We start from the raw sequence: 14990 nt of genomic DNA on the forward strand, positions 1-14990 counted from the left end.
TCTCGGTCTTTTCGTGGAGAACTCCTTTGAAAGAATGCCTAGAACTTAATCTGTTTATTTAGGTTTTTAATCAAGAAATCTAAAACTGCCGATCACAGTTTCAAGTTACCATGAGATGACCATGTTAACAACCTTGAGGTCATATCATATGAGCTTGTAAAAGCTGTGTTTAAGCTATACATTCTAACTGAGGGCATTTGTTAGCCTCAGGCAGGCTGGTAATCACAGGTCCATGTGCCTGTGATGCTATATCCACAACATTGAGTAATAAGTGTCATTTATAAGATAAAGACCATATGGTCCCTGGCAGCAGAATAGGTGCTGGGCAGCTTCAGGGACCAGGCATCTGAATGGATGTCAGTGCCTGTGGGAAGGGAGGGGCCTTCAAGGCTGAAATATCTGACATACTTCTTATATTTCACCTAATTTATTTGTTTTTTCTCTCAGTTTTAAAATTTGGGGCAATTTAAAATCCAAAAGTAAGCCTGGACGAAGTTTTGTTGCTGAATAAGATGGTTCGTTTTTGTTCTTTCATTCAACAAATACTTACTGAGGGACCACCGTGTGCCAGGCACTGTTCTAAATACAGGGAGAAATAAAACAAAATCCCTTTTTTTATGGTGGTTACATGAAGGGGAAACAGGCGCAGAAAAGTAAATCTGTCACTTGCCATCGTAGTAGTAAGTTTTGGTTGTAGAAAGGGGCTCTGGTGAGGGATGGGGCAGTATGTGCCGTTGGAGCTTAGATAGGGCACTGGAGTGGCCTCTCTGAGGGGGGTGGCACTGGCACCAGAGGCCTGACTGAAATGTGGGAGTGCCCCATGAGAATCCTGGTGGGAGGGGAGCCTAACCAAGGGAACTGCTGGTGCAGGGCTGGGCTGGCAGGTCCGCACCACACTGCCGTGTGCTCCAATAGCCCTGAGGATGCTGGTGCAGGGGCTGGGGTGGGCCAGCACCACACTGCCGTGTGCTCCAGCAGCTCTGAGGATGCTGGTTCGGGGTCTGGGCTGGCAGGTCCGCACCACACTGGTGTGTGCTCCCCGGCTCTGAGAAGCTCCCGTCAGTGAAGGGAGCGTTTAACCATGTCACGATGCCACGTAGGAATGAACTGGTTATGACACCTCTCTGTTGGAGTGAGAAAAATAGATTCAAAGGTTTTTTCAATAATGATTGATAGACTTGTTATTATACGTTGTTATGCTTATTTTAAGATCATATTTGAGTCTTAGGGGTATAAGTAAACCTCTGGGAGCCTTGGTGAAATTTGTAACAAGCAGTCATTCTTTTTTCTTCTGTGCGCTACCAAGTCCTCCCTGTCCCTTCCTCTAGGAGCTTGACTCAGGGAGGTGACGTGGTTGAGTTAGGGAAATAAGGAAGGAATATGTAGTCTAAGGAAGACCAAAAGCACCAGGATGGTCAGAGCAGTCAGCACTCCAGCCCGCAGGTAAAGATAAGGAAGCCCAGCCCCGCTGCAGCCCAAGACTAGAGCCCTCCCTTGGTCTGAGACAGAGCCTGAGCTCCCCTAACCATGTAGCCTGTTGGCCTCTGGGCGGCTTCCTGCCCTGTTCAGCTCCCGCCCATGACTTTCTGGGCATGGTAGGGTGGCGTGCCTTGTTGCCTGGGTCACGATACCCTCATCTCGGCTGTCAGTGCTAGGAGCCGAATGGGTGCGCATCACTAGACCACAGGGGGTGGGCAGTGTTCTTAGAACAGCTGGTTCTGAAGCTGCCTGTTTGCTCACCATCCTCAGCCTGAGCAGGAAGCTCAGGAAGCTGAAGTACCTGCAATCAGCACCTTTCATGATGTGTGTTTGTTTAGATGGTGCCAACTGGCTGACTTTTTTCTGCCAGCCAGTGAAGAGCTGGAACGGATTGATCCTCCGAAAGCCCATAGATATGGAGAAGCGGGAATCGATCCAGAGGCGAGAAGCCACGCTGTTAGATCTGCGCAGTTACCTGTTCTCTCGCCAGTGCACCTTGCTGCTCTTCCTGCAGAGGCCGTGGGAGGTGGCCCAGCGCGCCCTAGAGCTGCTGCACAACTGTGTGCAGGAACTGAAGCTCCTAGAAGTGAGTTGGCTCTTTTCCCAGTTTACCCATTTATTGATTGTTCCAGGAGAAATCTCTGAACCTTGAGGTTCCAGGCATTGAGCTGTTGGCACTTATGAAAGAGTTTTCTTTTCTGAATGTCTTTTATTTTCAGTATATTATTTGCTTAGTTACTTTTTACATTGATTAATTGCTCAAAAGTAGAACTCTGTTCTCAACATGGTGAGGTTTGTGCCGGTCCAGAGCAAGCCTCTTAGATGAGCTTCTCAGTGGAGCTCACTGGCTGACTGCGGCCTGCGCTACTGCGTGAGCCGTCTCCACGGGGAAGCGTCACTCACCTGAGGGACCCGCAGGTACACATTTATTTTATTTCAGACATTTATTTCATGTAGACATTTATGTTATTTTTCTTTTCAGATAAATAGTTTTGCACATGGCCACGCAGATAGCAATGTGAGTGACACACAGTAGGCTGTGCCCCATTGATTAGTAGTATGAAGCTTCATGAAAGATATGTCGTGTGTGTGTGTGCGTGCACTTATTGGGTGTGTGAATGTAGTTAGTAAAACATTTGCCTTTAGAGATGAATTCACCCAAGCACTAAACTCTTACTGTCCGTAGAACCATGGACATTCTAGTGAGGTGGAAGGACTGTAGAGACTGTATCTAGTCTGGTGATTCTTGTTTCAGGGTCCTCTTTATCCAGAATAATTCACACACACAAACGAAATGATACTTACGACTTGAGGATTCGTGTACACCCCTGCCACCCATCCCCTGGTTAAGATCTCCTGAGTGAGTGGTCTGATGCTGTTTTGTAAACAAGAAAACAGAGTCTGGAAGTGATTAGGTCTGAAGAGTATAAGCCATTGATGGGGATGGTGTTTCATGATATAGAAACTTATTTTTATGTGCTTGGTTTGAAATAATTTTAAGATATTTAAATTTAATTAATGAAGATAAATATATTTTAGTTAATTTCAAAAGGAGAAGTTCTTATTTCAGAGCTCAGCTCATTAGCACCTAGCCCAAGTCACAAACTCAGAAACTTAGGAATTTTTATCAAATGATTTTTCTTCGCCTAATGAAGCACATGAGGAAAGGCAGCATTTTCCACCTCGAAATGACACTCTGGGCTGCCTGTAATTCCCTGGATCGAGAGAGTCTGCTTGGGCTGCTCAGCCCTAACTGCAGGCTGGGGACGGGGCTGTGGGGGACCATGCACTCCTGGAACCGCGCGCTCTGTTCACGTGTGCCTCGGGCTTTCACCTGATGTTGAGATTTTTGTCTTACTAGCCGATTGGGGAAAAAATTGAAGTGTTCAAGTCCAAATGATTCAGACATGACGTCTTCTGAGTGAGACGACCCCAGGAGGGCTGATTGGAAAGAGCTGTTGCCCATTTTGGGACAGGCGTAGGAAACCTCGGAGGATGGCACAGACCCAGTCCCTTTATTGCTGGTCTCCGCCAATTCATGAACACCAGGATTTAAGAATCTCAAGTTGTTTTTCCAGCTTCAGAAGGTTGCCTGGGAATAGCATGACTACCAGCCTGTAGAGGGAGGAGAAAAATCCCCACAGCCAGGCGGGGCCAGTGCAGAGTAGGCTGACCTGCGGTGGGGTGGGGGAGACTGTGCCCTGCAACTGAGGAGGCCACTGCCCCAAGGCAGCTCCACCAGGAGGGAAGCAGGCACCTCCACCCCCCACCCTTCCCTGTGAACTCCTCCAGGCACTCTGGAAGCTAGAGGCCAGGGAGCCCACTGGTGTGTTACATACAGCTCCCCCAGCAGAGAACAGGGCGGCAGGGTGTGGAAAGCGAATCTGAGAGGCCAAGCAGAGAGGTCCAGTACTGCGTGGAGATGGCAATCCCTTTTCCTCTTCTGGCGCTGCTCACTAGTGTGCTTGCCGCACCATGGCTGCCCTCCTGTGGGGCATACGCAGGTGCCATGGAGGCCTGGAGGAGCAGCGGCATAGTGCGTAGCGCTGCACTCACTCCCCGCAGAGCTGCATGCTCACCTCTTCCCGTGGGCTGTCCTCCTGTGGAGCAGGTTCTTAGGGACTTCCTAGCGGTTCTCTTGAGTTCTGGAATGCCTATGGCCCTTGTGGAAGGAGGTTGAAGTAGGTCTGTTATTACCTTGTGGTTGGAAGGAGAAATGTGTAAGTAATAGAGGGTGTGGGTTCTGGAGTTCCTTGGAGCGTCGGGGTTCACAGGAGCCACACGGGGTCTGTTGGCTCCTCTAGGTGCTCGTCTGCAGGGCCAGGAAGTCACTGAGGTATTTTCAAGGCTTTGTATTGTGTGAGGAGCCTCTTATCTGTGTATTTTCTGAGCCCTTTGCTTTACTGAATGAAGTTGTTGTCTCCTTGGCCTTTCCTTGAGTGGAAGCTACCCCCATTGCTTTTAGTCACAGCTATTGCACTTCTTTGTGCTGTTGAGTTCTGCGTCTCCAGTGAGAGGAGGTGGCCAAAGCTGAATGCTGGATTTGAGGCAAGGACATGCCACCCACTGATGACTTTCTCACAGTCTCTCAGTCTCTTTCCTTCTAAGAACCCACTTCCTGTTTCCTCACCTCCTTCTGATGCACACAGCTGGCTGTGCCTCCTTACATGCGCTGTGCCTGTCAGATTCCCAGGCCAGAGAGGACAGCCTCCCTTGTCGCTTGTGTTGAAGCACACACAGTCCTTTTTGCACACTTTGCTCCCAAGTTTGATCAACACTGAGATTCACACTGTTTACTTTGAGGGCTTCACCAGTAACTTCACGTCAGAAGTGTTTCTCTTCCTCTCCCTTTTTCTTTTCTTTTTTTTCTTTCTTTTTTTTTTTTTGAGATGGAGTCTCACTCTATTGCCCGGGCTGGAGTGCGGTGGCGCAATCTCAGCTCACTGCAGACTCCGCGTCCCAGGTTCACGCTCTTCTCCTGCCTCAGCCTCCTAAGTAACTGGGAATACAGGTGCCCACCACTGCGCCTGGCTAATTTTTTGTATTTTTTTTTTTTTTTTTAGTAGAGATGGGGTTTCACCGTGTTAGCCAGGATGGTCTCCATCTCTTGACCTCGTGATCCGCCTGCCTCGGCCTCCCAGAGTGCTGGGATTACGGGCATGAGCCACCGCGCCCGGCCTTCTCTCCCTTTTTCTAAATTTTTAAATTTTTCGGTAGAGATGAGTCTGACTGTGTTGCCTAGGCTGGTCTGGAACTCCTGGGCTCAAGTGATCCTCCCTGCTCACCTCCCAAAGTGCTGGGATTACAGGTCTGAACCGCCCCTGGCTGTGGTTTTCTCTCTCGTGCAGTAGTTTTTATTCCAGTCTAGTTGTTAGGATTTTTTGGTGAGAGTTGGGTTTTAGGGCCACAGTTGAGCAGAGGCCGGGGAAGGGGGTAGGTGCACCACGATCAGCTGCAGATCCCACGTCCCAGTTTTGAGTGGGTGGCTTATAAAACATGTTCTGCTAACATCCTGCTTGCTTGATCAGTTGATTGGAAGTACCTCATTTGTTTAAAGAGAACGGGGGCAACGAAGTGGCCAGCTGTGATAGAAACTGGCACTGCCTCTGTAGTAGGGCTTGATCCACACTCCAGGGGCGACGGGGGCTGAGAAAGAGAGCAAGATGGCCGGATAGAGGCCTCTACCCTATGGGTGCCGCTTACTAGCCTTGGCCCACTCCCGTTATGGAAAATGTGTTAAGAATGGAGACTGTGCCTACCTGCTGGGGTGAGCGGTAACACCCGTGAAGTGAGGCCGGTTGCGCATGAGTTCAGGATCCTCCTCCACAGGATATTTCCTCTTTTTTTCTGTAACAATTTCTAATTTTCTCTCCATTTACAAAAGTTGAATGTTTTCTCTATGTAAATTTGGAAAATACAGACAGATACACAGAAGAAAATGTTGTTGCTTTTGCTGGCGGGAAGAGGTTCCCCTTTTTATTTTGTCCATGGCCGCCTTATGTATAGATGAACTGCGATGATTTCCTTGCTCCTATTTGGACATTTGAATTCTTCAAAATTCTTTGCAATTGCAGTAGTTTGTATCCTTATACATACATCTTTGTGTGTAAATTCATACAAGTAGAATTGGAAGGTCGAAGATAGACACGTGTTTAAAGCTGTTAATATGTGTTGTCAATTCGTCCACCAGAAAGGTCTTCCCATTTTCAGTCATGCTAGTGATGGCTGTTTTCCTGCACCTTTGGTAAAAAAAAGTATGATACGTATACATTTTGTTGCCAAATTAGAAGAATGAGGAAGATACTTTCTGGAAGGCCGTAATGTGTTTGTTACACTGATTGCCCAAGTGATTTTTTAGGGGGTTTGACCTGTTATCAGCATAGATTCTGGTTAGGTAACGGTGTGGGCCTAGCAGGGTCAGGACTCCTCACCCCAGGAAAGTCACCCAGCCTAGCCTGTGGCGTGGAGGAACCGCGCATGGGACACCATCAGAGTTAGCTGGCCGGTTTGTGAACAGAGGCTGTGTGTGGCCAACCTGCAGGTGGAACCAGAGGAAGAAGGTTTATAGTCAAAGCTAGCCGGTTGGGATTGGTATTCTGAGGTGCAGGCCTGGCAGAGGACAAAGGCAGAGATGTAGTGGAGGGATGTAGGTTGTGTTTACTGAGGGCTTACAGTGTACCTGACACCCTGCTGGGTGGGCGCTTTCACGGGGAGGTGGAAGATCTCGTGTGCCCCTGAGCCGTGAGGACCTGAGCTGGAGGAGGAGGGGTGGTTGTGAGAGCTGTTGCTGAAGAACTGATGGCTCCCTGGACAAAGGGAAAGAGAGGATTGTCAAGAATCATGCAAGACACATCTCCTTGCCTGCCAGGCACTGTGGGAGACAGGGATAGATAGGGGGTGCATATAGATGAAGAGGAAAGGGCCTCACCTACCGGCATGAGGCTGCCACGGGTCATCAGCACAGTGTCCAAGTAGTGACGAAATGTTGTCTGTGCACAGGGGACCGGAAGGGAGGGAAAGGCAGCTTTGGCGGGTGCCTCAGGTCAGCTTGGTAAACATTTGTGGGTGCCCGATAGGTGCTAGGGAAGCTTTCTAGAGGAGGCCCTATGTGAACTCTGTTAAAAAGATTCATTCAGGCTGGGCGCAGTAGCTCACGCCTGTAATCCCAGCACTTTGAGAGGCTGAGGTGGGCAGATCACGAGGTCAGGAGTTCAAGACCAGCCTGGCCAGTATGGTGAAACCCGTCTCTACTAAAAATACAAAAATTAGCTGGGCATGATGGCAGGCGCCTGTAATCCCAGCTACTTGGGAGGCTGAGGCAGGAGAATTGCTTGAGCCCGGGAGGCAGAGCTTGCAGTGAGCCGAGATCACGCCACTGCACTCCAGCCTGGGTGAAAGAGCGAGACTCCGTCTCAAAAGAAAAAAAAAAGGATTCATTCACTCAGCATATCTTCACTGAGCATCTGTTTTGTGCCAACCATTGTGGTAGGCACTGTCTTTTCAGCAGAGAGTGAAGTAGAATTCCTGGCTTTACAAAGCTTACATGCTAGGGAGTGAGTAGGGGGAGTAAGAATTCACCATGTAGATGTGACTGCTGGTGGCACGGGAGGGTGCGTTTCAGGCAGAGAACGTGGTGGTACCGAAGGTGCTCTGAAGGAGTTTGGTCTCGCTGGAACTTCAGGGGCGAGGCAGGCTTTGGTGACAATGAAGGGAGATTCTGAAGTTCTTTGTGTGTCACCTTGAAGGTTGCCCTTTGTCCTGTAGCCAGTAGGGAGCCATGAAAGGTTAGGACCTAGTGAGGAGGCAGAGGACAGAGAGAGGTGAAGAATTTGGAAACTTCTGCCATAGTCCGAGGGAGAAGATGGAGTTCCAAAAGGCAGTTGAGGTAGATTTTGTTGTTTATTATTGTTATTATTGGAGGCACTCTGTCGCCCAGGCTGGAGTGCAGTGCTGTGATCTCGGCTCACGATAGCCTCTGCCTCCAGGGTTCAAGCAATTCTCCTGCCTCAGCTACTAGAGTAGCCGGGATTACAGGCACGCACCACCATGCCCAGCTAATTTTTGTATTTTTTGGTAGAGATGGGGTTTCACTATGTTGCCCAGGCTGGTCTTGAACTCCTGAGCTCAAACGATCTGCCCTCCTCAGCCTCCCAAAGGGCTAGGATTACAGGCATGAGCCATAGCACCCAGCCGGTAGATTTTAAATAAATGGGTTCAAGAAAAATTTAGTGAATTGGTGGTTTTGGGTCCACTGGATATCCATATATAAAAACAAATCTTGGTCTCACCCCATAAACAAGATTAATTCCAGGTGTAGTTTTGGTCTAAACATGAAAAATAAAATAAGAAAATTCTAGAAGATAACATGGGGAAATATCTTGGGGACCTTAAGGTTGGCAAGTATTTCTTCAATAGAACATGAAACCCTTATGGTTAGGTACCAGCCGTGAGGGAAGCTGGCCCTGCATCAGACCACATAAACAGCAGCGCTTCTCTTCCCCGATAGGTGCTCTGACGGGAGCAAAAAGGCCTTCGCAGCTTGGAAGTACGAACAGTATATGCAGACAAGAAAGGGCCCTTATCCAGCGTGTACTGTGAAGAACTCACATACATCAATGCAGAAAGACTGACCAACCGATAGAAAAACAGGCAGGAGAGGAAATCCACATGGCCAATAAACATATGAAAAGGGGCTCAGTCTCATGAATCGTAGCGAAATGCAAACTGAAACCATTGTCAATGAAGTACCAGCACACACCAGCAGAATGGCCAGGATGGAAAGGCTTTCCTCGGGTGTTGGTGGGAGGGTGGAGACACTGGCGCTCGTTCACTGATGATGGTGTGCACCATTGGAAGCGCTTTGGAAGGCTGTTTGCGGTGTCTAGCGGGTGTCGCCATCACAACATATGCCCCATGACCCAGCAGATCAGCCCTGGTATGTGCAGACACATGCACACACATGCATCAAAAGACAAGTACAGAGATATTTGTGGCACCGTGAGTCATCAGAGCTAGAAACGGGGAAGAACCCAAATACTCATCTTGTCCAAGGGATGACGCCTCGGCACTGTGGCCCTGCAGTGCGCTAGGGTACAGTGGTGAACGTGACTGGGTCATAGTGCATGACTCTAACCAACCTCAAGTTGAGCTAAAGAAGTTGGACACAAGAGAGGGCATACCTTTTTTTTTTTTCCTAGATGGAGTCTTGCTCTGTCGCCCAGGCTGGAGTGCAGTGGCGTGATCTTGGCTCACTGCAACCTCCACCTCCCGGATTCAAGCGATATGAGAAGGCATACTTTTTGATTCCTTGTATCTAAAGTTTACAGTGAAGCTACACCAGTCTGCTGTGAGCTCTCTGGCAGGTGGAGGGGCTGGTGACTGGCAGGGAGTTCCTGCAGGAGCTACTGCTCTGATTCTGCTTTCATGGGAGGCATATCAGGCTCGTGTACCTTCCAGTGTGTGGGTTGCATCCAAATGGTAGGGTATCAAAAGCAAGAACAAGAATGCCTTTACTATACTTGGAAGTGGCAAAATGGCACTTGCCATTGCTAATACAGCGATCTGGAGAGGAGGAGGGGCTTTAAGGAAAATTAATACAAATTAAGAATTAGTTTAAAAAGTCTGTTATTCACAAAAGATGATATCCAAATGGCCAAGACATGTCTGACGGCCCAATAGGGAAATGTGAGTTTTCTGGAGACGCTGAAGCCACCACCTGGTTCCAGAGTGAGGTGTCCAAGCTGCATGCTCTGCCATTCAGTCTCAGGCTCTCAGGGCAGAGCGGAGGCTTGGTCTTTGTTGTGTTGGGTGCTGTGGCATGCTGGGTGGCAGATGTCACCATAGAGGCATGGCTTTCGTAATGTTGGCTGAAGTGCCCGTTTTCTGTGTCGGCCACTGTTTAGGAGCAAGGGGCTGACACTTGTTTGGACGACTCAAAGCCATGAAGACATGGCTGCAGAACAATCAGTCTTTTCCAGAGTTTGTGAGACTTTTGTTTTTTATTCTCAAGCTGCACTATAATGGGTAAAATGAGCCTGGATGGCTCTGGCACTCTCTCTTCCCTTCCCCCGCGCTCTTGTGTCTCTGCTGCGGGGATGCTGGTGGGAGAAGAGTGCTGGCGCTGTTTGTGTTCTGCTGTGAGTAGCCCGGCGTACTCGGGGCTGGGGGCGTCTTCGGAGTCTGAGAAGGCGTCCCTCAGTTGAGGCAGGGGTAACATTGCAAATAGTTTTACCCATAGTAGCCAAACACTGGAAACAACCCAGACACTTAAAAGGAGTGGATAAATAAACTGTGGCCAACTTGTAGAAAGGCTTAATAAGCAGCAGTGAAAAAGAACAGGCCGACAGACTCCGCAAGGTTGAATCTTAAAGATGTGTTGAATTAAAGAAGCCCCATGTACAAAAGAGGACGTGCGTGATTTCATTATGTGAAGTTCACAAATCAGCCAGAAGGAATTGATGGTGGCCGAAGTCAGGATAGGGGGTGCCTCTTTGGGGTGGGTCTTGACTAGGAAAAGGGACTTGAGAGAACCTTCTAGGATAATGTTGTTGCTTGATTAGGTGGTGGTTACATTTGTAAAAATCATGGACCTCTAAATTTAGGGTTTGTGCCCCTCACATACCTTGTTGTATGTATTGTGCCACTTGTTTTTTCAAAGCAATGAAAAAGTATCACTGCAATGAAGTTGTAAATAGACTGTTTCGTTAACATGTCTGGAAGTCTTCCATGTCCCACTGTGGAAGGTCTCGCTGCTGCAGAGCCCACCTCTGTCAGGCCCTGGAAAGTATAGAGAAGAAGCAGAGTGCCCGGCCCCCTCTGGGGTGTTACTGGGGTTTGGGTGGGAGCTAAGAGACACACACAATAAGTAGTAACATACGAGGCAGGCGGCTCCTCAAGGCAGCACTACAGAAAGGCTTGTGTATGCCACATCACATGCCCAATTCATATGCCTGTCTTTCTTTTCCATAAAAACTGAAGTTTTAAAATGATGTGTGATAGGAAATGTAGGGAGCTGCGATTCTCCTGGGCAACAGAGACTCTTAGAGCACGGAGCCAGGGAGGACTCGCAGCCAAGACCAGAGCAGGCCCCGGGGAGGCTTCGCACTGTGGGAGGTGTGAGTTCCAGAGGGAGGGGTGGCCGAGCTCACCTTCAGGTTTCTGTTATTCAGTGACAGCCTGCCCTGTACCTTGGCGTGGGTGTGTGCGGGACCTGCCTGCTCTCTCCCACCTCTTCCAGGATGGAAGTTGAAGGTGAAGTCTCAGTGGCCAATGACTGCCACTGGATTTTGTTGTTTTTAGCCCAGAAAAGCTACTGCTACCTGATGCTGCTACTTTTTAATACTGTCGTTCAAGCTTACCAAAGCAGGACTTGCTCTTTGCAGGAAAAAAATATACCAAGAACTGTTCTATAATCATGCCACGCAGTAATTAATGCCACCGTTGGCATTTTGGTGGTATCATTTGGGAGCCTTTCTGAGGTGCACCTGTGCTGTCAGGCGGCTCCTCCGCTCTCGGCTGCTGCTGTTCCCTGCTGACTCAGTCAGTGCCTGGTGCCTCGGCTGCTCTTGCTTCTGCATCCAGCGCCCTCTGCCGCGGCTCCCCTGCTGTGGCTCTTGGTCTTTATCTCCCTTCTCTGTGGATGCATCTTTTTTTGTTTGTTTGTTTGTTTGTTTGAGACGGAGTCTCGCTCTGTCGCCCCGGGCTGGAGTGCAGTGGCCAGATCTCAGCTCACTGCAAGCTCCGCCTCCCGGGTTCCCGCCATTCTCCTGCCTCAGCCTCTCGAGTAGCTGGGACTACAGGCACCCGCCACCTCGCCCGGCTAGTTTTTTTGTATTTTTTAGTAGAGACGGGGTTTCACCATGTTAGCCAGGATAGTCTCGATCTCCTGACCTCGTGATCCGCCCGTCTCGGCCTCCCAAAGTGCTGGGATTACAGGCTTGAGCCACCGCGCCCGGCCTGTGGATGCATCTTGACCGCAAGCACTGTGCGTCTTCCTGCTTTGTAGGAGTCTCTTGTGGTCTCCTAGGAGGTTTTTGTTTTGTTTTGTTTTGTTTTGTTTTTGAGACGGAGTTTCGCTATTGTTGCTCAGACTGGAGTGCAGTGGCATGATCTTGGCTCACAGCAACCTCCGCCTCTCGGATTCAAATGATTCTCTTGTCTCAGCCTCTCGAGTAGCTGGGATTACAGGCACATGCCACCACACCCTGCTAATTTTTGTATTTTTAGTAGAGACGGGGTTTCATCACACTGGTCAGGCTGGTCTCAAACTCCTGACCTCAGGTGATCCACCCACCTTGGCCTCCCAAAGTGCTGGGATTACAGGCGTGAGCCACTGCACCTGGCCTCTCCTAGGAGGTCTTTCTGTCACCAGTGTGTGCCCAGGGGAGGCACATGTTTACAGAAGCTTTTGCATAGTGGGTACTGGTGGTGGTGTCATCTTGGGAGATGAAAAGTATCCCAGATCTCCTGGCACCTGGGAACCAGGCGGGCCTGCGAGGTGCAGTCAGCCTGCTCCAGGTCTGCTGTGGTCTGACTGATGAGGACGCTTCTCAGTCAGAGGGACACACTCTGTCCAGGATCTCAGAGCTGCGTCCGGCTGCCCCGCTTTTCTGCGCCTTCCCTCAGTGGGGTGTGTTTGGGTGAGAGAGTTGTGCAGCTTTCTGAAAGTGGCTTCCGATTACGCAGTTTTTGTTCTATGCTGATTTTTTCCCCCAAAAGATTTAAGTAGCTTATCTTATTTTTCAAAAATTGGGCATTTTAGCTTTGATGGGAACATTTGATGGCACTCTGGTTCTTCCTTGTTGGTTCCAGGTCCTTTATTTGTGCTCAGGGCGCCTTGCAAGTGTTCTTATGGGAGTCAGTTTCCCTGGCAGTGGCAGCTCATCACCTGTTGACTGGTGATTTGAAGAGCACTGGTGAACACATTTCACCAAAACTAAGACACGTCATGAAGTTAGTGCCACCAGAGAAAAAGCCAGCATTGCCACTGAAGAGTGTGAGGTGCCACTTGATTGAGAGAAACGTTGCTATTTCAGAGGTGCTAGAATGTGGGGGACGCTGCATCTTACAGAGCAGGCACTTTTGCTTTTCCAATGGTGTTTCCTTTTTGTTTTTAAGTGGAAAGGCTCAAGGAAATACAGAAGCAGAGAGGATAGCGTAGTGCGTGCGTGGGACCCAGGAGCAGTCAGAGTAGGCGCGGTGCCTGGCCAGCTCTGCTTCGTCTGCGTCCTTGTTCACTTGCCCTGGGATGTTTTTCAAATACAGACATTGGGTTTCTCCTGTAAATACTGCAGTGTATCGGGAGCAGTAGGGAGCTCTTCTTCCCAGACATAATTGTACTGTCTTTATCACGCCTGAAGAGTGAACTGTAAGTCCTCCTGTGATATTTCTACTCAGCATTCAGTTTCTGCTGTTGAACGTGATCTTTCTTAACTGTGACCAAACAGTCATCTGAAGTCTTAATTTTCCCTCCCCACGTGACGCTGATGTTTGGCCAGTCCTCACTCTTAAAGTAAATGATCCTATTTGGTCTTTTTCTAGGCTTTTCCTTTTTTTAAAAAAAATATTTTTCTGTATATATTTTTCAGATCTAGACCTGCAGAGGCTTTTTCTTAATAAGGTTTTCAAAAATACAGTAATTGAAAGTTATACCTAAAACCTGATAACACATTTGAATATAGGTCACACAGCTTTTCTCTTCACATGTGAGTGTAGGTGATTAGTGTCCTCGGCCCCTTTCTCTCTCCTGTAGCTCTGCAGATCACAGCACTGTTAGATCAGGTGGCTGCCTGAGGGAGGGAGGGTTTCGCACATTCAAGCTAGAGCACGTGGGTTTGTTCAAGCTACAGCTCTCCCGGAGCTCCCCTCACATGTTCGCACTTGCACCCCCACAGGTCTCCGTCCCGCCTGGTGCTCTGGACTGCTGGGTGTTTCTGAGCTGTCTGGAGGTGTTGCAGAGGATAGAAGGCTGCTGTGACCGGGCGCAGATCGACTCAAACATTGCCCACACTGTGGGGCTGTGGAGCTATGCCACAGAAAAGGTGCCTACCTGCCCAAGTGTGGAACGCTCGTGTTGTCTCTGCAGCCATGCCTGGGTGGCAGAAGAAGTCTGCTGTTTGGAGCTGCTTTCCTCCTGCTTATTTAGATCATTGATGCATCCACTTTAGTGGCCGTAGGAAGTGTCTGGGTGCAGCCAAAGAAGTCATAGTTCTCTACCACATGTCGATGTAGTCAGCAGACAGCAAGCACTCGCTGTGCTCCCATGAAGGTGACTCTGTACCCTGAGTCGGGGGACACAGAGGGTGGTGCTGAAATGTCACCTCAGCAGGCAGAGCTGTGCTGGTGTGTGCAGCAGGTAGGCTGCCAGGGCGTGGCTTCTGCAGGTGCAGGCGGAGTCTGGGGAACTCAGGGAGCTGAAGGGCAGAAGCAGAGGATTCCCGCCCTCCAAGTTTTACTGGGAGCTGTTGTGTAGGATGTATTTTTGTATCCAGATTTGAGTCATTTGGGTAGGAAAGCTAAATTTCTTCTAGAATTTAGCTGGATTTGAATTTTTATATTTAAATTCTTGAATTCCCTGCTGACTCTTATGGCAAATTAATTGAAATTGTGAATTTATCTTAACAGTTAAAGTCCTTGGGCTATCTATGTGGACTTGTGTCAGAGAAAGGACCTAACTCAGAGGATCTCAACAGGACAGTTGACCTTTTGGCAGGTTTGGGAGCTGAGCGACCAGAAACAGGTACTTTTTTGTACGTACCTATGTTAGTGGTGAGGTGGACAATAATGAAAATGTCCTTTGCAAGTTGGCACATTTAACCCAGGTTCTAATAGTAATCATATTACTCACCATTTGGAAAATTATACCCATTATTAGCTGACTGGATTAAAGCACCTGATATTTTACCTTTTAACAGCATAATGCAATATTAGAAATAGTTGAAGGAATTGGAAGGAGTTTGAGAAATGTAGCTGAGTTTCTCCTGGGCTTAAGGGACTTTATTGCTCATGTTCAA

At 48.9% G+C, this 14990-nt stretch overlaps 1 protein-coding gene across 13 annotated transcripts in view; it reads left to right on the plus strand.

Annotated features, from left to right (window-relative positions):
* Positions 1 to 14990, plus strand: part of TRAPPC10 (trafficking protein particle complex 10) — a 99898-nt gene that overhangs the window by 52001 nt on the left and 32907 nt on the right. For 7 of the 13 annotated variants that reach the window (XM_033227410.1, XM_033227764.1, XM_033227589.1 and 4 more), the window contains 3 exons: positions 1818 to 2065; positions 13872 to 14018; positions 14602 to 14716. In XM_033227410.1, the coding sequence (XP_033083301.1) occupies positions 1818 to 2065; positions 13872 to 14018; positions 14602 to 14716 (510 nt within the window). The remainder of the gene's footprint in view (positions 1 to 1817; positions 2066 to 13871; positions 14019 to 14601; positions 14717 to 14990) is intronic. The other 6 variants (XM_033227942.1, XM_033228282.1, XM_033228212.1 and 3 more) reach the window with 2 other exon arrangements.

This window comes from Trachypithecus francoisi, unplaced genomic scaffold (assembly GCF_009764315.1).
Source record: "Trachypithecus francoisi isolate TF-2019V2 unplaced genomic scaffold, Tfra_2.0 Contig00090, whole genome shotgun sequence".
Taxonomy (NCBI): Eukaryota; Metazoa; Chordata; class Mammalia; order Primates; family Cercopithecidae; genus Trachypithecus; species Trachypithecus francoisi.